Source organism: Acomys minous, assembly GCF_964271855.1.
Source record: "Acomys minous genome assembly, chromosome: 18".
NCBI lineage: Eukaryota > Metazoa > Chordata > Mammalia > Rodentia > Muridae > Acomys > Acomys minous.
This window is the reverse complement of record NC_140501.1, coordinates 64,016,531-64,039,438: the sequence shown is the minus strand read 5'-3', so window position 1 is coordinate 64,039,438 and position 22,908 is coordinate 64,016,531. Positions and strand designations below refer to the sequence as shown.

The following is a 22,908-nucleotide window of genomic DNA, read 5'->3' as shown; positions in this document are numbered from 1 at the left end:
ACAACACTGCCTCTAACAGTAATCAGTCAAAAATAGGGAGAGGCTCCCAGGGTCCCTTGAACTATTCTCTAGTGCCAGATTCTGGGAGGGGAACAGGAAATCACAACCTTAGTTGTGCATCCACTGCTGAGCCTACCAGGCTCCAATGGATAGATCCAAACCCACAGTCACACGGATGCTCTTTGTTAGTATCAGTCGGTTATGAAACTAAACCCACAGATATGATTGTGTGACGGGGATTGTGAGGAGAGCCTTGGTGCACAGGGATGGTAGGGAGGTGAGAAGGGTTGAGAAGGTTCAGTATGCATTGAGTACGTGTAAGAAACTGTGGGAAAAAATCAGGCTGTCATCTATGACCAGATGCACAAGCTGAAATTCAGTTGTCGTTCAGTGGGTTGCTCTGAGCAATCTGCACTGTGACTCGGAGCTCACACCAGGGTCTGGGGCCAGATGTGATACATGAGAAGTGCTGACCTGGCCCTGCCATGATCTGAGTCCCTGTGGACAGCATGGAAGGAATTGGATGGAGTTCTAAGATGAGACAACAGCTTAGTAGAGAGGCTGGATTAGGAGACCTAGGAGGAGCTTGAGAGAACAGCAGACTTTGTAGAAACATAGTAAATCCTTAGGGAAAATGGTCAAGAGTTAGGTAAGGACTTTTGATTTTTCTCCCCTTTTGTAGTCTGTTATTTTTGAAGAGTTTAGAAAGAGAAGGTCCCTTTCTCAGACAAAGACAGGACTTTCCAGGACTGACAGTTACTGGCCTTTACACATGCTGTTGTGGTGGGGTTGGTGCACAGGTAAGATGCACAAGCTTTGTGAGATGTAGCTGAAGATAGCAACTATGAGATGAAGAGGGTGAAGAGGAAGATGGCACAGGAACTGTTGTAAGATATTTATTCACAGAAGAAGAGGATGTCAACTCCAACCTGAAGACAGATTTCTTTATTAAGACTCACATTGCTGTACCCTAAGGTGTTGGATGCTGGCCCAGACACAGGTTTTTTCTTCTAGGATTGTTGAAGGAGTTTCATTGTCTTCTTAATCCAAGGTATAAAGCTGGAGATTCTGGTGAATATGCGAGGAGGTTGTCCAGTACAAAAGCGATGACTGACAATGCCCTGAGCCACATTGTCACACACAAAGGGTCCTCCAGAATCTCCCTGTAGGCAGACAAAGGAGAATTCTTAGTAAATATCCTCTTATTGCCTCTTTCTAGACTTTTTTCCTGCACGTTATTCTGTGATCGCACTAAGGCCTGGGATTTCATATGGGAAAGGCTGGGGGTCACCATTGCCCTTGGTCCTGAGCTCAGTGACTCACTAGAGTGTCTCTGCTTGGCTGTGTCATTTCTTCAGTTTAGCTAGACTTCTCTCTCTTATTTTCCCATGCTGAAAAGACGAGATTGGCTGAGGGAAAATGCTAGATCTCTGTATGTTGATCCCTACATATACTCTAGACCAGCAGTGGTTTTAGTGTGGAAGAAGACCAGGTTGTGGGTTCTTAGTATCACCCTGTCCCTGGGCCAAGTTTTGAGGGTGGCTATATACTTACAGCACCAGTAGCCTTCTTCTCATTGGGGTTTCCCACACAGAGTTGGATGGAGTCATTGTAGTTTCTTGACATTTCCATGCAGGACTGGTTTTTTTGAACTTCTAGATTTACTTCCTGAAGTGTGTTAGATGGAGTGCAGTTGGCCAGGTTTCCCCAGCCTGCCACTGTGCACACCTGGCCAGGTTTCACCCAGTCCTGGCTCTTTGGCAGAGCAATGGTCTTCACAAAACTATTGATTTGAGCTTTGCGTTCCAGCTGGTCAGAAAGATGAAGAATCAGGGTTCAGGTGTGGCCCTTTCAGCAAGCTTAACCAGGGATGGGTTTGCCTGTATCTTTCCCATTTGCTAAGCTCGCCCCCGCTTCCTCCCCAGTTCCATTCTCCTATCCTAAGACCAGTAGATCAGCCACCCAGAGGAGAGGGCTGGAGTGTCCTCTAGTAATCTGTGGGAGTACAGCAGAGGTGAGTAACGTGGTACCTTTAGTAGCATGATGTCATTTGACAGTGTTACTTCATCATAGCCCTCGTGAAGTTTGAATTTACTAACAGGAATGAGCTGGGTGTTTTTCCGATTCCAGATATTGTGAGCACCCAAGGTTACATTTATGTATCTGTGAAAATAAGATGGATTAAGTGCAACATAGGCGCAATGTAACAGTCTCTGAAATGGAAGGTGAGGGCTCAACCTAAGGCAGGGCTTGGCTAAGTCATATAGCAAGAAATTTAGGGAAACATTGTGCATTTGGTCATCAGTAATCTTCCCAGCATTTCTGACCCTTCTCCGACACCATATGGCTCTGTGTCTCACAATCACTTTATGTCAAATAGGATAAAGTCAGACTGATTTAAGCAGTTGGCTCTTTATGTTTACAAATGGCTGGAATGTGTTGTTATTTGGTCAGTCCCAGGCAACAAAGACCCAGTCGCTTCTCCTTACCTTCCTTTACAGTGAGCTGCTGTCATTACAATGTCCTTTTCCACCAGGAAACCACCACAGAAATAGTAGTGTGAATCCCACCCATAAATATTTAGGTATGCCATGTAGGGCCGGGAGTGGGGCTTGACTTCTGTACCCCAAAAGATTTTTCCTGAAAAGGAAAACTTGTTGTGAACCTCTGTGCTTAGGGAAACTGCAACAATTTTGTGGCTGGATTAGAGACACTTCTTGCCTGAAGAGTCTGTGTATGTGACATGGATGGGGAAGAGAGCCTGTTGTATGGGTCTGTCTCAAAACAAGAGAGGGTGCCCGGCTTCTACAAAAGATCACGCAGAGCTAGCAGCATGCCTTAACTTTCTCCCTAATTTTCAATTTTGTCTTGTATCAATGATGGTGTCAAGACTTTTCTCTGAATCAAATTAAACCTCATGCACACATTTAGGAAGATTTCTGCATATATTGTCCCGAAGACCTGGAATACACTCCAGCCAACTGCAGTTGGTCATTAAGCACTGGGCTGTCTGAAGGGAGCATGATGCATTATGGGACTTGACAACTCTGGCTGCTTTTTTGCATTCTGATTCCTGATACATAGTAAGCACACCACTTAGACACACTATTGAATAAGCAATAAGAAACCCTCAAATGTGCTGTTCCCATAGCTTGGAGGAGAGTTCCTGATGTAGTCTGATCTTCAGCATAGATTTGTCCACCTAAGGCCTTTAAATGACCTTCACATCAAAGAAAGGAGGCCACAGGGGAGTATGGCTCACAGTGAGATGGGGAAATGCGTTGGAGGATCCTGTGTCAGCCTGTTTCCACCAAGCTGTGGACTAGGGATAAAGCCACACTGCGCTGGCTCAGTAAGCTTGTGGGTAACTGTCGTGGTAGACACATGTGGTTCAGAAGGACAGAGACAAGACAAAGGGGAGCCTGGAACCTGAATCGAAGTGTTCCTCTAGTCTTAATGTGGACAGCAGCCCCTGGATAAAGTCACCCACTCTTAGCAGGTTTGGCCAATGGGAATGTATTGCCCTCATTTGAGATGAATCTTTCCACTAGGGTCCTATGATATTTTTACAATTCATCCCATTTAGATGACTGAGCTCTCACTCACCAGGCGCATTGTGAGTAGGTCATCATGATACTGAGGCCCTATTTATTCAGTGTTAGATCTGTGGTTCAGCAACCTTCTCAGGTGAAATAAGTCATGAGCAGCTCTTAGGTACAGCCTGATCAAGGCACAATCTAAGTGTCAGTGTGTCACATGCCAGCCCTCTAGGGAAGGGATGCCTGCTTACCTCCATCAGTGCTGAGTGGTAGGACAGACACCAGGAAGACCAGGAGCAGGAGCATCTTCTTCAGAGGAGTGACCAGGTCTCCATTGTCACCTGTTTCCTTCTTACAACTTTTAAATCATCAGGTGAGGAAAGAGGCTCTGGGGCCAACACCACTAATTTCCTGTGTGATATTTAAGAGTTCTTGCGGCATCAGTGTGGTGATGTGCAGGAAACACATTTTCAGTCTGTTGCTGCTGAGTGTGACCACATTCCCCACAGGAATTTTAAACTCTGAGAAGGGTTGGCGAACTTATTGAAAACTTCCACACTAAGTCAGGGTGTGTCCCCTTCTTCTTTCTGGGCTTGGAGAATTGCAGAATGATGCCTCTGTGTCTTGAATTTCTGATCAGATAGTTGCCTCCTTTAAAAAAAATAACATCTCTACAAGCCATACTCTACTAAAACAGCTGAATAAAGCAGCTTTATAGGAAGAATTTTTTTGAGACAAGGTTTCTGTGTATACCCTTGGCTGTCCTGGACTCACTTTGTAGACCAGGCTGGCCTTAAACTCACAGCGATCCTCCTGCCTCTGCCTCCTGAGTGCTGGGGTTATATAGGAAGGATATGACTGACAAATGTTCAGGTTTCCATGCCAGTCTATAGACACTGATGTCTTCATCTTCTTGACATTTCAAGGATTGAAAACCTTTCATCACCAAAGTAGTGAGTGGGACCACAGCAGAGATGAAGAGCAGAGACAAAGCTGTGCTGTCTGTGCCGAGTGTCTGCATTTACTCTTGCTCTGCACTGACAAGGCAATCAGGTCCCCAGGGAAGGATGTGACACAAGCAAAGCTCTGCTGCTCACTTCTCTGTCCCCACTGAGGAGTCAGCTGTAGTTCTTCATGCAGTTCTGTACATGCAGTGCCTGGAGAACGCTGACCTTTGAATGTGGAGCTCAAATGCATTTCTACTTAGAATGCCAGAGTCAACCAGACACTGAGGTTACTGTTCCTGACAATCTTGTCATGCCGCATAGATGTAAGGAGACTTTTGATGTAATGCACATTTGTCCCCCATGCTGACTTTGCGTCTGTTTCACCGAAGCTGGAATATTCAAACACATTCTCATTTGTATTCTCCTCACTGTGGGTAGTAAAGGAATTATTGTTATCTTGTTACTCTGTTAATTTACTTATATCCTTTCCCCACTAATTTGAAAATGATGAACACATTCCCTAATGTCAGCCTACTTAATAAATATCTGTGTGGTAATATATATCTTCTAAAACAAAATGTATTTCGTTACACCCAGTAGGAGATTGAAGATGCTCGATTACAGGGTTGCTCCTGCAGCAGCTGATTATCACTTAAGTGCATCTGGTTCTGCTCTGCCAAAAATTTCCCTTCTGCTTTCTGACATCTTGATAGTGCTATCACATTTTCCTGGTAGTTAAGCTTCCTTTGAGTTATTGGTGCAGGCTGTTGGGCTAGCCTTCTGCCTCACACACGGCTCACAGCCTGGTTCTCTCTGGGCTTCCTGGGATCCAGTTGTAACTGCCAAGGTGCCACCTAGTGAGTGTCCCTGGTGCTCCCTGTGGTCCTTTTCAGATTTGCCTGCTGTTCTGACCCAGGGCTGGAGAGTCTGTGCATGAGCTTAGACACTATGTACAGGGAATGTAGCTTGTTTTCTCATGTGAGGATCTTACTTACGAGGGTGTAATTGTCTTAGGACTTTGTGAATAGAAAGAAGGGAATCAAATGGGACTCACATTTTAATGGGATAGTGAACATATATAATAGATGTGAATGACATCTCAAAAAGTAATGACAAAAGGGGCCAGGTAAAAGGACATGAATGTAATGGGTGGCACATTTTCATATTTGAAGGAAAAAAGAATCAGTGAATTTCTCCCACTGAGCTCAGTGGACTGTATGGAGGATAAACTCAGACAACTGTCCAGGCCATGGTAGCCTATTTCCCTTCTGTCTTTGCTCATTCTCTCTTTCCCTACAACACTTCTTTAGATAGTGCCTCTGGATCTCTGTCACCTCAAACTTTGTCTGTGTTATGATCACAGAGGAGCAAAGTAGACTGTGGCCCCTGCCCAGCTGCCAAGAGCTGCACTTGGGAATGCTCTGCCTGGGCCTGGAAAGATGGAAGCTTTAAGGAAAAGTGAGGCCTTGGCAATATTTATTTGGCCATGGCATGGCCTTGCCTGCCTCTCTGGGCAACATCTTATTCTATTAAAGATGTGATATTATATTCTCAGAGTTTGTTTAAAGTGTAAAAAATACTGTCACTTCAAAATGTAGAAAACACAAATTGACAGGTTATCTGTTTTTGGTAATGAAGTGCAGTGTCCTTGTGTAGACACGCTGTCTTGTGCTGTTATCATCAACATCCTTCTTGGACACTTTTCATCTTTCTGCATGGAAACACTGAACCTGAATGGCAATGCTGCCCTGTTGTTCCTCCTGTCTGTCTCTATTTGAGTCTCCACGGATCTGCAGTAGGCTGTTGCAGAAACAGCAGCCTCCTCAGCATGATTCTATGTCATTTTTGATACATGGACATCACTTTATTTACCAACCAGACTTTATTATATAGTGGGAAAACTCTGCATAATCAGCACTATGGTGGGACCTAGAAAACAGGGAGCATGAAAAAAGCAGAGGGAGAGCTGGGGAGGAGGTAAGGTGATGACTCAAAAGCCTGAAATCATCCTTCTGATCTGGACCACTAGGGTGACTCTTCCAAGGGGCAGTTTGCTTACATGTCCTCCTGAGTGGCATAGGGGAGACAACATGGCTTGTGTTACCACAATATTGGATGTTTAAGAAGAAATACATGAGAAGCAAGTTTTTTGCTTGTGGCAATGGATGTCATCAGATTCAACTGAGAAGACCCTGACACCTTGCACAGGCCTCCATTCCTGTTTCCAAGGAATAACCATCCCTAGGTAAAGCAGTATTCTTGTCCTGTGTGGGTCTTTCTTTTGCCTCTTTTCTATAGATCCTACAATTGCAAACAAAATGATACATGCAGTTGAGATATTTGTCGCATTGCTTGCAGAAACCACAGTGCAAGGCCTAAGTGTCTACTGAGCTGCTCATTGTGTGAAAGGAGTGGATCCTTCCTCACTGGTTTAGTTCTTCCTCTTATCTGACAAGCTCACCTAGCTTGAGGCTGTGATAGGAAATCCCATGGTAAGGTGGATTCCCACAAGAGAGGATTCTGGGAAATGAATGGACTTCCAAGCACATGAAGATGGCAGATGGAGAACTGGAGAGGAGGACTTTGGTGCTGAAGAGAGCAGAATGGTAGTGAACGTGTGGTGACTATCACAGCTGTCGTACAGTAAGAATGACAGTTATCCCAGTGGGACTTTCTCCTTGTGCTTTCAGGGCTGGGATAGAAGAAGTTAAACAAGTCTATGTGAGCAGATGCTCTTTGTGCAAAGTGTGCTGTAAAGAACCTCATGGCCACTGATTGATTTTATGATGAGAATCATTTGGGGGGAGCAATGTGTGTTGTGAGCCCTGACTGACTCACCTGTCCTGGTTAGTTAACTGTTGTTCATAGCAATTTCATTCATAATTTACATTCTAGGGAGCACCCAAGTCTCCTGGACTAGGTGGACAAACAAAAAAAACCTCAGAATCTCTGGAGAATGGAATTTTACTTAACACTAAAAGAAAATGTGTGCATATCAGAAGCAAGACTCTTGGTCTGTAATAACAAATTCAAGAGAATAGCAAAAGGGGGGAAATATTTGACATCCCACTTAGCAGAGACAGAAACCAGCACAGAGGAAAGGGAAAAAATGGCCTGCATGCTGCTTCCACACAGGCAGCAGAGTTTAAAGTTCTTTAGGTTAAGAAATGTCTGCCCTTTTTCTCATAGGCTGCCTCTCCAGAGAGTTATAACCATCATTATCTACTGGCAGCTAGGATAGAGGGTCCTCCCAACTCTCTGAGATGCTCTAAGTACAACTCTCACCAAAAATGGACCATAATGATGGTTTCTTACAGTGGAGAAGCCATGAAAGGCTCCTTATATTAAACTCCTAAATGAAAGAAGCTATCCTTCTTTAGGGACTAGATATGAATATAAAGGAGTTACATTTTTTAAAAGGCCATACATTTGAAGGAGAGCAGGGAGGGGTATACAGGAGGGTTTGTACATTAGGCTCCAGGATGCATCCTTCATGACTCAGGTCACTTAACACCCTGCAAAAGGCAAATTACAGTGAGAGTAAAAGCATCAGTGAGAGTGATGAAAGGATGCAGAGGTGAGGACACAAGGGAGTTCTAGGGCAGTAGATATATTCTGCATGACACTGTAATGATGCATACATGTAATGCATCTTTGTCCAACTCAATATATGACATATGAATAGGTCATTTGCAAAAGCCATGCACTTTAACAATGATACATTAATGTAGGCAGTTAGGGCCCAGAGACTCTAGGTGAGCTTGGTGCTTGGTCCTCGCCCTGAGACTTTTGCTGGACACAGCACACGGATTGGGTCCAGAGTCCCTGGCTGAGCTCAGCGTGCAGTTTGGGTCCAGAGACTCTAGCTGAGTTTGGCGTACAGTTTGGGCCCAGAGTCCCTGGCTGAGTTTGGGGGGCAATTTGAGTCCAATGAACCTAGCTGAACTCGGCAGGTGGTTTGGGCTCAGAGAACCTAGCTGAGCTTGGTGAACAGTCCTGGCTCTGAGACTTTGGCTGGAATCAGCGCACAGATTGGGTCCAGAGTCCCTAACTGAATTCAGCACGCAGTTTGTGTCCAGAGTCCCAGGCTCAGCTTGGCGGGTGGTGCAGGTTCTGACACTTTGACTGAGTTCAGGGTGGGGTCTGGGCCCCGAGACTCCAGCTGAACTCAGCAAACTCAGTGTGTGGTTTGGGCCTGAGACCCTGGTTGGACTCAGTGCTAACTGGACTGTGTGAATTAGGACCCAAGACCCGTTTGTGTCCAGAGACCGGTTTGGGTCCAGAGATGTGAACTGGACTCAGTATGTGTGCGGTTTGGGCCCCGTGAAACTAACCTGGACTCTGTGAGCAGCTTGGGTCCTGAAACACTACCAGGAAACACAGACCAGCAGAGCATCAAAGCTCCAGGACTAAGGAAATCTCAGGGAGACAGGGAAGAGAGTGGTCATCAGACCCCCTCTGCCTGACTTGCTTCAGTCCCTGGAGAGCTCCAGTGCCACAACGGGACCCAGAAGGTTGTCGACACTTTGTCCTGACCCAACACACATTCAGAGAACCAGGATGATTACAGGACCCACAGTACAGGGGAGCTGGGGATCAGTGGCTGTGAGAGAACCAAACTACAGGACTGGCCTCCTGCAATCCAGACCAGTGAAACATCAGAGCTTCCGGCCTAGAGAAATCATGAGAACACGGGTGCATCTATCTCCAGACTCCATCCACCCAACTCTGGAAGCTACCTCCCAAAAACAGAGCCAGCAAGATGACTAAAGGACAGAATAAAATCATATGCAAAAAACTCAAAACAATATGGCGTCTCCAAATTCCAGCTATCCCAAAGAAAACAACCCAGAGAACTCAAACACCAGAGAAATACAAGAAAATGACCTCAAATTCTTAGCAATGAGGATGATAATGTGGGAAACAAATAAAATTCATAATCAAATGCAGGAAGACGCAGACAAACAGGTGGAAGACATAAAAGAGGCCTATAGAGAGGCACTGGAAAATTTTCAGGAAAATACAAACAACCAGATGAAGAAAATCAATGAAACTGTTCAAATTCCGAAGGCCTATAAAGAGGCAATGGAAGAAACACAGGAATATACAAACAATCAGATGAAAGAAATCAATAAAGCAGTTTATGATCTGAAGAAGAAAATGAATTCAATGATAAACACACAGACAGAAGAAAAACGGGAATGTGAGACCTCAGAGAGAAAGGCGAGCAACACAGAGACGAGCCTTTCTAACAGAATCCAAGAAATGGAGGAACAAATCTCAGGTCTAGAAGATACAATTATAGATCTTGAAGCAACCATTAAAGAAAATGCTAAATCTGGAAAAATTCTGACACAAAACATCCAAGAAATCAAGGACACCACGAAAAGAAGAAACCTGAGGATAATAGGCATTGAGGAAAGAGAAGATGCCAAACTCCAAGGACCAGAAAATATTCTCAACAATATCATAGAAGAAAACTTCCCCAATCTAAAGAAAGAGATGCCTATAAACCTACAAGAGGCTTACAGAACACCAAATAGAATAGACCAGAAAAAGAAATCTTCCCATCACATAGTAATCAAAACATAAAGCATACAGAACAAAGAAAAATATTAAAAGCTGCAAGGGAAAAGGGTCAAATAACATTTAATGGCAAACCTATCAGAATTACACCCGACTTCTCAGCAGAAACCATCAAAGCCAGAAGGGCCTGGACAGAAATCCTGCAAACCCTGAAAGACCACAGATGCCAGGCCAGACTACTTTATCCAGCAAAATTATCAATAACCATTGATGAAGAAAACAAAATAGTCCATGACAAAGCACATTTAAACAGTACCTATCCACAAATCCAGCTTTACAGAAGGTACTAGAAGGAAAACTCCACCCCAAAAGAACAAGCTATAACCAAAACTCCACAGGAAATAGATAATGACACCGCTGCAAAAACACAGCCACACAAATACTCTACTGGAACCAACATCAAAATTTAGACTCTTAACAGTCACTGGTCATTAATATCTCTCAACATCAATGGTCTCAATTCTCCAATAAAAAGACACAGACTGACTGAATGGATGCATAAACAAGATCCAACATTCTTCTGCATTCAAGAAACACATCTCACCCATAAAGATAGACATTACCTCAGGGCAAACAGCTGGAAAAAATATTCCAAGCAAATGGCCACAAGAAGCAAGCAGGTGTATCCATTTTAATATCTAACAAAATAGACTTTCAACCAAAATTAATCAAAAGGGATGAGGAAGGACACTTCATATTCACCAAAGGTAAAGTCAACCAAGATGACATCACAATTCTGAACATCTATGCTCCCAATACAAGGGCACCCACATTTGTAAAAGATCTATTAATGAAGCTTAAACCATACATCGATCCCCACACAATAATAGTGGGAGACTTCAATACCCCACTCTCACTGAAGGATGCATCATTGAAACAGAAACTAAGCCAAGAAATAATATCATTAACCAATTCCATGAATCAAATGGATCTAACAAATATCTATAGAACATTTCACCCAAACAAAAAGGAATATACCTTCTTCTCTGCACCCCACGGAACCTTCTCCAAAATTGATCACATCACACTTCAACATCAATAGAAATAACAAAAAGCCTACACATACATGGAAACTAAACAAGTCTCTACTTAATGACACCTGGGTCAGGGAAGAAATAAAGAAAGAAGCTAAGGACTTCCTGAAATTCAATGAAAATGACGGAACAACATATCCGAATTTGTGGGATACAATGAAAGCAGTGCTAAGAGGAAAACTCATATCACTAACCGCCTTTAAAAAGAAATTGGAAACATCCCACATAAGCAACGTAGCGACACAGCTGGAATCCCTAGAAATAAAAGAAGCAGAAACACTCAAGAGGAGTAGACGTCTGGAAATAATCAAACACAGGGGTGAAATTAATACATTAGAAAGTAAGAAAACAGTCCAAAGAATCAACAAAACCAAGAGCTGTTTTTTTGAGGAGATCAACAAGATAGACAAACGATTAGCCAAACTAACTAAAAGGCAGAGAGACAGTATCCAAATCAACAAAATCAGAAATGAAAAGGGGGACATAACAATAGACACTGAAGAAATACAAAGAATCATAAGATCCCATTTCAAAGGCCTATATGCCATAAAATTTGAAAATCTAAGGGAGATGGATGATTTTCTTGACCTATTGCACCTGCCAAAATTGAGTTAAGAACAGATAAACAAGGTAAATAGTCCCATTTACCCTATAGAAATAGAAGGAATCATTGATAGTCTCCAAAGTGAAAAAAGCCCAGGGCCAGATAGTTTCAGTGCAGAATTCTTTTTTTTTAATTAATTCATTCATATTACATCTCAATTGTTAGCCCATCCCTTGTATCCTCCCATTCCTCCCTCCCTCCCACTTTCCCCCTACTCCCCTTCCATATGTCTGTGACTGAGGGGACCTCCTCCCACTGTATATGCTCATAGGGTATCAGGTCTCTTCTTGGTGACCTGTTATCCTTCCTCTGAGTGCCACTAGGCCTCCCTATCAAGGGGACATGGTCAGAAATGTGGCCCCAGAGTTTGTACAAAAGTCAGACCTCACTCACCACTCAACAGTGGAGAATGTCCTGTCCACCAGCTAGGTCTGGGTAGGGGTTCAAAGTTTACTGCCTATATTTTCTTTGGTGCCATAGTTTGAGCAGGAAGGTCCCCAGGACCCAGATGCACCCATCATAATGTTCTCCTTGCAGGTTTCCCAGACACTCTGGATCCTTCTATTTCCCCACTCTCCCATGCTTCTCTCGCCTAAAGTCCCAATAGGATGTCCTCCCCTCTGACCCACTTTCCTGGTAAGTAAAGTTTGTCAAGGGACATACCCCTTGGGCTAGTGTCTCGATATAAGTGAGTTATACCATTTGTCTCTTTTTGCTTTGGGGTGAACTCACTCATTATGATAATTTTTAGTTCAATCCATTTGTCCACAAATTTTGGGAATTCCTTGTTTTTAATAGCTGAGTAGTATTTCATAGTGTAAATGTACCACAATTTCTTTATCCATTCTTCTACTGAGGGACACTTAGGCTGTTTCCATGTTCTGGCTATTATGAATAAGACAGCTATGAACATGGTTCAGCAAATTTTCTTGCTGTGTGGTAGAGCATTTTCTGGGTATATTTCAAGGAGTGAAATATCTGGGTCTTGAGGAAGACCTATTCCCATTTTTCTGAGAAAGCACCAGATAGATTTCCAAAGTGGTTGTACTAGTTTGCATTCTCACCAGCAATGAAGGAGTGTTCCTCTCTCTCCACATCCTTGCCAGCATGTGGTGTCATTTGAGTTTTTGATCTTAGCCATTCTGTTGGGTGTAAGATGGAATCTCAGTGTCCTTTTGATTTGCATTTCTCTGATGACTAACGAGGACGAGCATTTCTTTAAGTGTTTCTCAGCCATTTGATATTCCTCTGTTGAGAATTCTCTGTTAAGTTCCAAGCCCCATTTCGCAATTGGTTGTTTGGTTTTGTGGTGTTTAATTTCTTGAGTTACTTATATATTTTGGATATTAAAACTTTGGCAGATGAAGGGTTGATGAAGATCTTTTCCTAGTATGTAGGCTGTCACTTTGTTCTACTGACAGTGTCTCCTGCCTCACAGAAGCTTCTCAGCCTCATCATGTCCCATTTATTAATTGTTTATGTTAAGGCCTGGGCTGTTGGTGTACTGTCCCGGAAGTTGTCTCCTGTGCCTATGTGTCCCAGGCTCTTCCCCACTTTTTCCTCTAACTGAATTAATGTCTCTGGTTTTAAGTTGAGGTCTTTAGTCCACTTGGACTTGAGTTGTGCATGGTGACAAATAAGGGTCTAATTGCATTTTTCTACATGTAGACATCCAGTTAGACCAGCAGCATCTGTTGAAGATGCTATCATTTTTCCGTTGAATAGATTTGGCTTCTTTGTCAAAAATCAAGTGAGCAAATGTGTGTGGATTCATCTCTGGGTCTTCAATTCGATTCCATTGATCCACCAGCCTATTGCTTTGCCAGTACCATGCTGTTTTAATTACTGTTGCTCTGTAGTACAGCTTGAGATTAGGTATGGAGATTCCTCCGTAGGATCTTCTATTGTATAGGATTGTTTTTGCTATTCCAGGCTTTTTATTTCTCCATATGAAGTTGAGAACTGATCTTTCAATATCTTCAAAATATTTTGTAGGTATTTTGTTAGGGATTGCATTGAATCTGTAAATTGCTTTTGGTAAGATGGCTATTTTTAATATATTAATTTTCCCGATCCATGAACAAGGTAGATCCCTCCATCTTCTGATGCCATCTTCTTTTTTTTAAATTTTAAATTATTTTATTTTTAGTTAATTTATTCAGATTACAACGCAATTGTTATCACAGTACTTGTATCATCACTTTCTCCTGCTTTCACCCTATTCCCCTCCCATAGGTCTATGACCGAAGGGGACCTCCTCCCCCACTTTATGGTCATAGCCTATCAAGTCTCAGTTGCCTGCTTATTCTTTCTTTGAGTGCCACCAGGACTCCCCATCAAGAGGAGGTCATCAAATACAAACACGAAATTTTAACTAAGCCTTCATATTACTGAAGACTGACATTTGAACCACTTGTTAGTACTAAAATAATTGAGACTGAAATCTAAGTAAGTCATTGTATGTGAGGTTTGTACCTGCATCTAAAGGACAGTATTTGCTTGAATGTAATTGAGGTATTTATATGATAGGTAGGCTTCTTTTGCTTTCTTTCTTTCTTTCTTTCTTTCTTTCTTTCTTTCTTTCTTTCTTTCTCCCTCTTTCTTTCTTTCTTTCTGCTGTATCCCACTCTGCAAACCCACACTGGCCTCAAATATGTGGTATTCTGCCTTGGCTTCCCCTTGCTAGAGTTACTACTGTGTGCTGAAATGCCCAGATACAATTTTTTCTTAATTTTCAAAATGTGTGCTATTTTAAGTACATGTTTAATATTTTCAGTTATAGAAATTAAGATAAATATGTAGTATTTAAGCCACTATTAGTTTCTTACTTGAAAGGCACTTTGCTTGGTTTAGTGTATAGCTTATATATAGTAAAAGTATATTTCATTTAACTTTTTAACTGAAGAGTCAGCTATACAGAGAAAAATGGTTTAGATGAATACATCTTAACAAAATGTACAGTATTTGCAGTACCTCGCGGTAACAGAAAGCTTATCTTTTTAAAATTAATTTATTCATATTATATCTCAGTTGTTAGCCCATCCCCTCTATCCTCCCATTCCTCCCACTTCCCCCCTACTCCCCTCCCCTATGTCTATGTCTGAGGGGGACCTCCTCCCCCTGTATATGTCTGATGCCATCTTCAATCTCTTTCTTCAGAGATTTAAAGTTTTTTTGAAATATGTCCTTCACTTGCTTGGTTAGAGTTACTCCTAGATATTTTATGTTGCTTGAGGTTATCGTGAAGGGAGTAGTTTTCCTAATTTCTTTCTCTGCCTGTTTGTCATTTGTATGCAGGAAAGTTACTGACTTTTTTGAGTTAATTTTGCATCCAGCCAATTTGCTGAAGGTGTTTATTAGCTGTAGGAGTTCTCTGGTGGAATTTTGGGGGTCACTTATATACACTATCATATCATCTGCAAATAGGGATAATTTCACTTCTTCCTTTCCCGTTTGGATCCCCTTGATCTACCTTTGATGTCTTATTGCTCTGGCTAGAAATTCAAGAACTATATTGAATAGATATGGAGAAAGTCGACAGCCTTGTCTGGTCCCCGATTTTAGAGGGATTTCCTTGAGTATCTCTCCATTTAATTTAATGTTGGCTATTGGCTTGCTGTATATAACCTTTATTGTGTTTAGGTATGTGCCTTGTATTCCTGATCTCTCCAGAACTTTAAGCATGAATGGGTGTTGGATTTTGTCAAATCCTTTGTCTGCATCTAAGGAGATGATCATGTGGTTCTTCTCTTTCAATTTGTTTATATGGTGGATTACATTGATGGATTTCCATATGTTAAACCATCCCTGCATGCCTGGAATGAAGCTTAACTGGTCATGATGAATGCTGTCTTTAATATGCTGTTGTATTTGTTTTGCGAGTTTTTATTGAGTATTTTTGCATCAATGTTCATAAGAGCAATTGGTCTGATAGTCTCTTTTTTGGCTGGGTGTTTGTGGGGTTTAGGTATCAACATGACTATAGCCTCATAGAAAGAATTTGGTAATGTTCCATCCATTTATATCTTTTGGAATAGCTTGTAGAGTATCAGTATTAGCTCATCTTTGAAGGACTGGTAGAATTCTGCACTGAAGCCATCTGTTCCTGGGCTTTTTTTTTTTTGGTTGGGAGACTGTCAATGATTGCTTCTATTTCTGTAGGTGAAATAGGGCTGCTTAATTTGTTTATCTGGTCTTGATTCAATTTTGGCAAATGGAATCAGTCTAGAAAATTGTCCATTTCCCTTAGATTTTCAAATTTTGTGGCATAAATGCCTTTAATGTAGGTTCTTATGATTCTTTGTATTTCTTCGGTGTCTGTTGTTATGTCTCCCTTTTCATTTCTGATTTTGTTGATTTGGATAGTGTTTCTCTGTCTTTTAGTTAGTTTGGCTAATGGTTTATCTATCTTGTTACTTTTCTCAAAGAACCAGTTCTGGTTTTATTGATTCTTTGAATTGTTCTCTTTTTTTTCTAATTCACTGACTTCAGCCCTGAGTTTGATTATTTCCAGACATATACTCCTCTTGGGTGTTTCTGATTCTTTTTTTTCTAGGGCTTCCAGATGTGTTGTTAAGTTGTTTATGTGGGATGTTTCCATTTTCTTTTTAAAGGCACTTAGTGCTATGAATTTTCCTCTTAGCACTGCTTTCAATGTGTCCCATAAATTTGGGTATGTTGTTCCACCATTTTCATTGAATTTCAGGAAGTCTTTTATTTCTTCCTTTATTTGTTCTATGACCCACGTGTCATTAAGTAGAAAGTTGTTTAGTTTCCATGTGTGAGTAGGCTTTTTGTTATTTCTGTTGTTGCTGAGCACCAGCCTTAGGCCCTGGTGATCTGATAAGATACAAGGTATTATTTCAATCTTCTTGTATCTGTTGAGGCTTGCTTCGTGACTTACTATGTGATCAATTTTAGAGAACGTTCCATGGGATGCTGAGAAGAAGGTATAATCCTTTGTGTTTGGGTGAAAAATTCTGAAGATGTCTGTTAGATCCATTTGATTCATGACATTGGTTAATGACATTATTTCTCGGCTTAGTTTTTGATTAAAAGACCTATCCTTGAGTGAAAGTGGTATGTTGAAATTTCCCACTATTAATGTGCAGATCGATGAGTGGTTTAAGTTTTGTTAATAGCTTTTTTACAAGTGTTGGTGCCATTGTATTAGGAGCATAGATGTTCAAAATCATGCTCTGTTCTCCCTTGACTTTACCTTTGATGAGTATGAATCCCTTTTGATTAATTTTGGTTGAAAGTCTATTTTATTAGATATTAGAATGGCTACCCTAACTTGCTTCGTGTGACCATTTGCTTGAAATATTTTCCCCCAACCTTTTACTTGAGGCAATGTCTGTCCTTGTGGTTGAGATGTGTTTCTTGAATGCAGAAGAATGTTGGGACATGTTTATGTATCCACTCAGTCTGTGTCTTTTTATTGGAGAATTGAGACCATTAATATTGCGAGGTATTAATGACCAGTAACTGCTAAGTCCCTTTTTTTGCCGTTTGTTACAGTTGAGATTTTGTGATGTTGTGATTTTGTGATGGTGTAGTTATCTATTTCCTATGTAGTTTTGGTTGTAATTCGACCCTTTAGGGTGGGGTTTTCCTTCTAGTAACTTCTGTAGAGCTGGATTTGTGGATAGGTACTGTTTAAATTTGTTTTTTTCATGGAATATTTTGTTTTCTCCATCAATGGTTATTGATAGTTTCACCAGATATAGTAATCTTGCCTGGCATCTGTGTTCTCTTAGGGTTTGCAAGACCTCTGTCCAGGCCCTTCTGGCTTTCATGGTCTCCGCTGAGAAGTCAGGAGTAATTGTGATAGGTTTGCCATCATATGTTACTCGGTCTTTTTCTCTTGCCACGTTTAATATTTTTTATTTGTTCCGTATATTTTGTGTTTTTATTATTATGTAGCGGGAAGATTTTCTTTTCAGGTCTATTCTATTTGGTGTTCTGTAGACCTCTTGTGTGCTCATATGCATCTCCTTCTTCAAATTGGGGAAATTTTCTTCTATGATTCTATTAAAGATAATTTCTGGGCTGTGGAGTTGGTTGTCTTCTCTGTCCTCAATACCTGTTATTCTCAAGTTTCGTCTTTTCATGGTGTCCTTGATTTCTTGAATGTTCTGTGTCAGGAACTTTTCAGATTTAGCATTTTCCTTGATGGTTGTTTCCAGTTCTGTGACTGTATCTTCAAGTCCCAATATTCATTCCTCCATTTTTTGCAATCTGTTAGATAAGGCCATCTCTGAGATGCTTGCTTTCTTCTCTGATGCCTCTTGATCACATTTTTCTTCTGCGTGTTCCTTTATCACAGCTTCCATTTTTATCTTCAGGTCTGGAACTGTTTTAATGGTTTCCTTCATGTGGTTATTTGTATTTTTCTGAAATTTTTCAATTGGCTCTTTATAAGACTCTTTTAAGTCTTCAGCCCTCTTGTTTGCCTCCTCCTGCAGTTGTTTACAGATTTTTATTTGTTTCTTCTGTTATCATCTTCCTTACTAAGGACTTGAGGTCATTTTCTTGTATATCGATTAATTTTGGATTTTCCGGGTTGTTTTCATTGGGATTACTGGGATCTGGAGATGCCAAATTGTTTAGATTTTTGTTAGCATTCTTTCCCTGTCCACTTGTCATTTTGGAGTCTCTGATGATGGGCAGTAGCTTCTAGTGACCTTCACTGGTTGAGAGTGGATAGCTGATGAATGGTTAGGGTGTATTTTCCTGAAATAGGCAGGTAATCCGGATTCCACTCCTGGAAATTTTTCTCCACACCTTAGGCTCCTGACTGAGTCAGCCAAAGTAGGTTTGTCTTTGGACCCATTCATCTTACTGCTGTAATTCAGATCAGCGGTTTTGGGACCTAGAACAAGGACAGCACACAAGCACTCTGGTTGGGTAGGATGGTCCCAGCTCCCTGCCCTTCCTGTCACTTTGTAGCCAAGACCCCAGGCGGAGCAGATCTTCTGGGCTGCTGCAGTCTTTTTGCTCTACCTCTATACTCTGTAGAAGTGTCCAGCCTCTCTCAGCAACATGGAAGATCTTGCCAGGTCTGTGGGAGCTGCCCCAGCTAGTTTCTGGCTGTTGTGGATTGCAGGATCCATGCCCGGGTGTGTGTGTGGGGGTGGTGGCAGAGGCAATCCGGTTACAGATCGGTGGTGGAATCCACATTGGAAGCAGTTTCCGTGCCTTTGTAAGCCAGGAAGCTCAAAGTTCCTTCTAGGTCAGCAATTAGACACTGCTGGCAGAACCAACATCTCCCACTCGAGTAGGAGATCCTGACTAGAGTCTGAGGGAGCTGCCCCACCTAGGTTCTGGGTGTTGTGGATTGCAGGATCCATGCCCCACAGGCCAGAGGCAATGCAGTTTCAGGCCATTGGCAAAATCCAAAGTGGCAGAACTTTCCAATCCTTTGTAAGCCGGGAAGCTTGGAGTTCCCTCTAGGTCAGCAAGTAGACACTGTCAGCATGACCCACCTCTCCCTATAGCGTGGGAGATCCTCGTGGGCTGTGGTAGCAGTCCAAGCTGGTTTCTAACTGCCCCTGTTCGCAGGCTCAGAACACTGTGTCTGGCTTTAAATTGGGCCCAGGATGGCCTGACAGTTGCACTCCTTCTCTAGCTGTTTTTGGTGGGCCCCCGCCACCTGTGTTTCCACTCGGCCTGGGCAGGCAACCTCTGCAGTTTGGTGTGGGGTGGGTGGAGGGATCCAAGGGCAGTTTCACCCTATTTCCTGAGACTCCTCAGGCCAGGGGCTCCAGAAAACCACCTCCCCACACAGGAGTTGGTGCTTTATATGTCGGCTGCAGCTCAAATGTGGATTCTGTTCCAGAGTCTGGGGAGTGTGTTTAGCTCCTCTGGGCTGTTGCTTGTCCCAGGGTTATGCCTACTGGTGATCTTAGGCATAGTTTAGGACCCCACTCACCTACAGTTCTCAACATCCAGCTATCTGTGGCTCCATTCAAGTCCCTGGTCTCCTCGCAGTAGATCAGATACGGTGCATACTGGTCAACGCCATCTTGGAACTCTCCCCCACCCCAGTGCAGAATTCTCCCAGACCTTCAAGGATGTGCTAATACTGATACTCTTCAAGCCACTCCAAAAGATAGAAAATGGAACATTACCAAATTCTTTCTATGAGGCCACAGTCACATTGATACCTAACCCTCACAAAGACCCAACAAAAAAAGAGAAGTCAGGCCAATTTCTCTTATGAACATTGATGCAAAAATGCTCAATAAAATACTTGCAAAACAAATACAAGAACATATCAAAGATATCATTAACCATGACCAGGTAGGCTTCATTCCAGGCATACAGGGATAACTTAATATACAGAAATCCATCAATGTAATCCACCATATAAACAAACTGAAAATAAAAAACCACATGATCATCTCCTTAGATGCAGAGAAAGCATTTGATAAAATCCAGCGCCCATTCATGTTTAAAGTTTTGGAGAGATCAGGGTTATAAGACACATACCTCAACATAATATTGCCTATATACAGAAAGCCAATAGCCAACTCAACTTAAATCGTGAGATATTTAAGAAAATTCCTTTAAAATCAGGAACAAGGCAAGGCTGCCCACTCTCCATATCTCTTCAATATTGTACCGGAAGTTCTACTCAGAGCAATAAGACAACAAAAGGAGACCAAGGGGATCCAAATGGGAAAGGAGGAAATCAAATTATCCCTATTTGCAGATGATATGATAGTGTACATAAGTGACCCCCAAAATTCCACCAGAGAACTACTACAGCTGATTAACACCTTCAGCAAATTGGCTGGATACAAAATTAATACAAAAAAGTCAGTAGCCTTCCTATATACAAACAACAAACCTACAGAGGAAGAAATTAGGAAAACAACAACCTTCATGTCAGCCACAAGGAATATAAAATATTTAGGAGTTACTCCAAGCAAGTGAAGGACTTGTTTGAAAAAAATTTCATACTTATGAAGAAAGGGATTGAAGATGACATCAGAAGATGGAAGGATCTTTCTTGGTCATAGATTAGAAGAATTAACATAGTAAAAATGGCCATCTTACCAAAATCAATTTACAGATTCAATGCAATCCATATCAAAATACCTATATAATTTAAAAAAGAAATTGAAAGTTCAATTCTCAACTTCATATGGAAAAAGAAAAAACCCAGAATACCTAAAACAATTTTGTACAATAAAAGATCCTCCAGAGGAATCTCCATACCTGATCTCAAGCTGTACTATAAAGCAACAGTAATTAAAACAGCATGGTACTGGCATAGCAATAGGCTGGTTGATCAGTGGAATTGAATTGAAGACCCAGATTTGAATCCACACATGTATGGTCACTGATTTTTGACAATAAAGCCAAATCTATTCATTGGAAAAAGGATATCATCTCCAACAAATGGTGCTGGTCTAATTGGATGTCTATGTGTAAAAAAATGCAATTGGACTCATATTTGTCACCATGCACAAAACTCAAATCCAAGGGGATCAAAGACCTCAACATAAAACCAGAGACACTAAGTCAGTTAGAAGAAAAATTGGGGAAGAGCCTTGCACACACTGACAAAGGAGTCATCTTCCTGAACAGAACACCAACAGCCCAGGCCTTCATGTCAACAATTAATAAATGGGACCTCATGAGGCTGAGAAGCTTCTGTAAGGCAGGAGACACTGTCAAGAGAACAAAGTGACAGCCTTCAGACTGGGAAAATATCTTCACCGACCCCTTATCTGTGAAAGGTCTAATATCCAAAATATATAAAGAACTCAAGAAATTAAACACCACCAAACCAAATAACCCAATTGCAAAATGGAGCTTGGGACTAAAAAGAGAATTCTCAACAGAGGAATATCAAATGCTCTATCCTATTTGGTGTTCTGTAGGCCTCTTGTATGCTCATATGCATCTCCTTCTTCAAATTGGGAAATTTTTCTTCTATGATTCTGGTGAAGATATTTTCTGGGCTGTAGAGTCGGTTGTCCTCTCTTTCCTCAATACCTGTTATTCTCAAGTTTCATCTTTTCATGGTATCCTTGATTTCTTGAATGTTCTGTGTCAGGAACTTTTCAGATTTAGCATTTTCTTTGGTGGTTGTTTTGAGTTCTATTATTGTATCTTCAAGTCCTGATATTCATTCCTCCATTTCTTGCAATCTGTTAGATAAGGCCACATCTGAGATGCTTGCTTTCTTTTCTGATGCCTCTCAATCATGTTTTTTTTCTGTGTGTTCCTTTATCACAGCTTCCATTTTTATCTTCAGGTCTTGAAGTGTTTTAATGATTTCCTTCATCTGGTTATTTGTATATTTCTGAAATTCTTCAATTGCCTCTTTATATGACTCTTTTAAATCTTCAGCCCTCTTGTTTGCCTCCTCCTGCAGTTGTTTACAGATTTTATTTGTTTCTTCCATTATCATCTTCCTAACTAAGGATTTAAGGTCATTTTCTTGACTATCAATTGCTGTTGGGTTCTCCAGGTTGTTTTCATTGGGATTGTTGGGATCTGGAGATGCCAAACTGTTTTGGTTTTTGTTAGTGTTCTTTTGCTGTCCTCTTGTCATTTTGGTGATTCTGATGTTGGGAGATAGAGTGTAGTGACCTTCCCTGGTTGAGAGTGGATAGTTGATAACTGATTATAGGTTGGGTGCCCTTGCCTGTGTGGGGATCAGGGAGTATTTCCCTGGAACAGGTAGGTAATCTGGTTTCCACTCCTGGGGATTTGTCTCTACATCTTAGGCTCCAGGCCAAGTCAGCCAAAGTAGGTTTCTGTTTGAGTCCTTTCACCTTACTGCTGCAATTCAGATCAGCCATTTTGGGACCTAGAATAAGGTCAGTACACAAGGACTCTGGTTGTGTAGGTTGATCCCAGCTGCCTGTCCTTCCAGTCATTTTGTAGCCAAGACCCCAGGTGGATCAGATCTTCTGGGCTGTAGCTCTCTTTTAGCTCTGCCTCTATGGCCTGTAGAAGTGCCCAGCCTCTCCCGGGAACTTGGGAGTTCTTGCCAGGCCTGCAGGAGCTGACCCAGCTTGGTTCTTTCTGTTGGAGAGTGCAGGATCAGTGCTTGGCGGGCCTGAGAAAATATGGTTTTAGGCTACTGGCAGTATCCAAGGAGCCAGCAATTTCCCTACTGCTGTAAGCTGGGGCACTCAGAGATCCCTCTAGGTCAGCAATTAGACACTGCAAGCACA

The 22,908-nt window shown here is 41.8% G+C and overlaps 1 protein-coding gene across 1 annotated transcript; it reads right to left on the bottom strand.

The window, feature by feature from the left end:
* Nucleotides 1-942: 942 nt before the first annotated feature.
* Nucleotides 943-3,861, bottom strand: LOC311589331 (mast cell protease 8-like). The gene is made up of 5 exons (XM_084767641.1): nucleotides 3,791-3,861; nucleotides 2,490-2,640; nucleotides 2,031-2,163; nucleotides 1,555-1,809; nucleotides 943-1,163 (listed from the first exon to the last, which is right to left on the bottom strand). The coding sequence occupies exons 1-5, from the start codon at nucleotides 3,843-3,845 to the stop codon at nucleotides 1,011-1,013; spliced, it is 747 nt and encodes a 248-aa protein (XP_084623767.1). The 5' UTR covers nucleotides 3,846-3,861; the 3' UTR covers nucleotides 943-1,010.
* Between the last annotated feature and the right edge of the window lie 19,047 nt (nucleotides 3,862-22,908).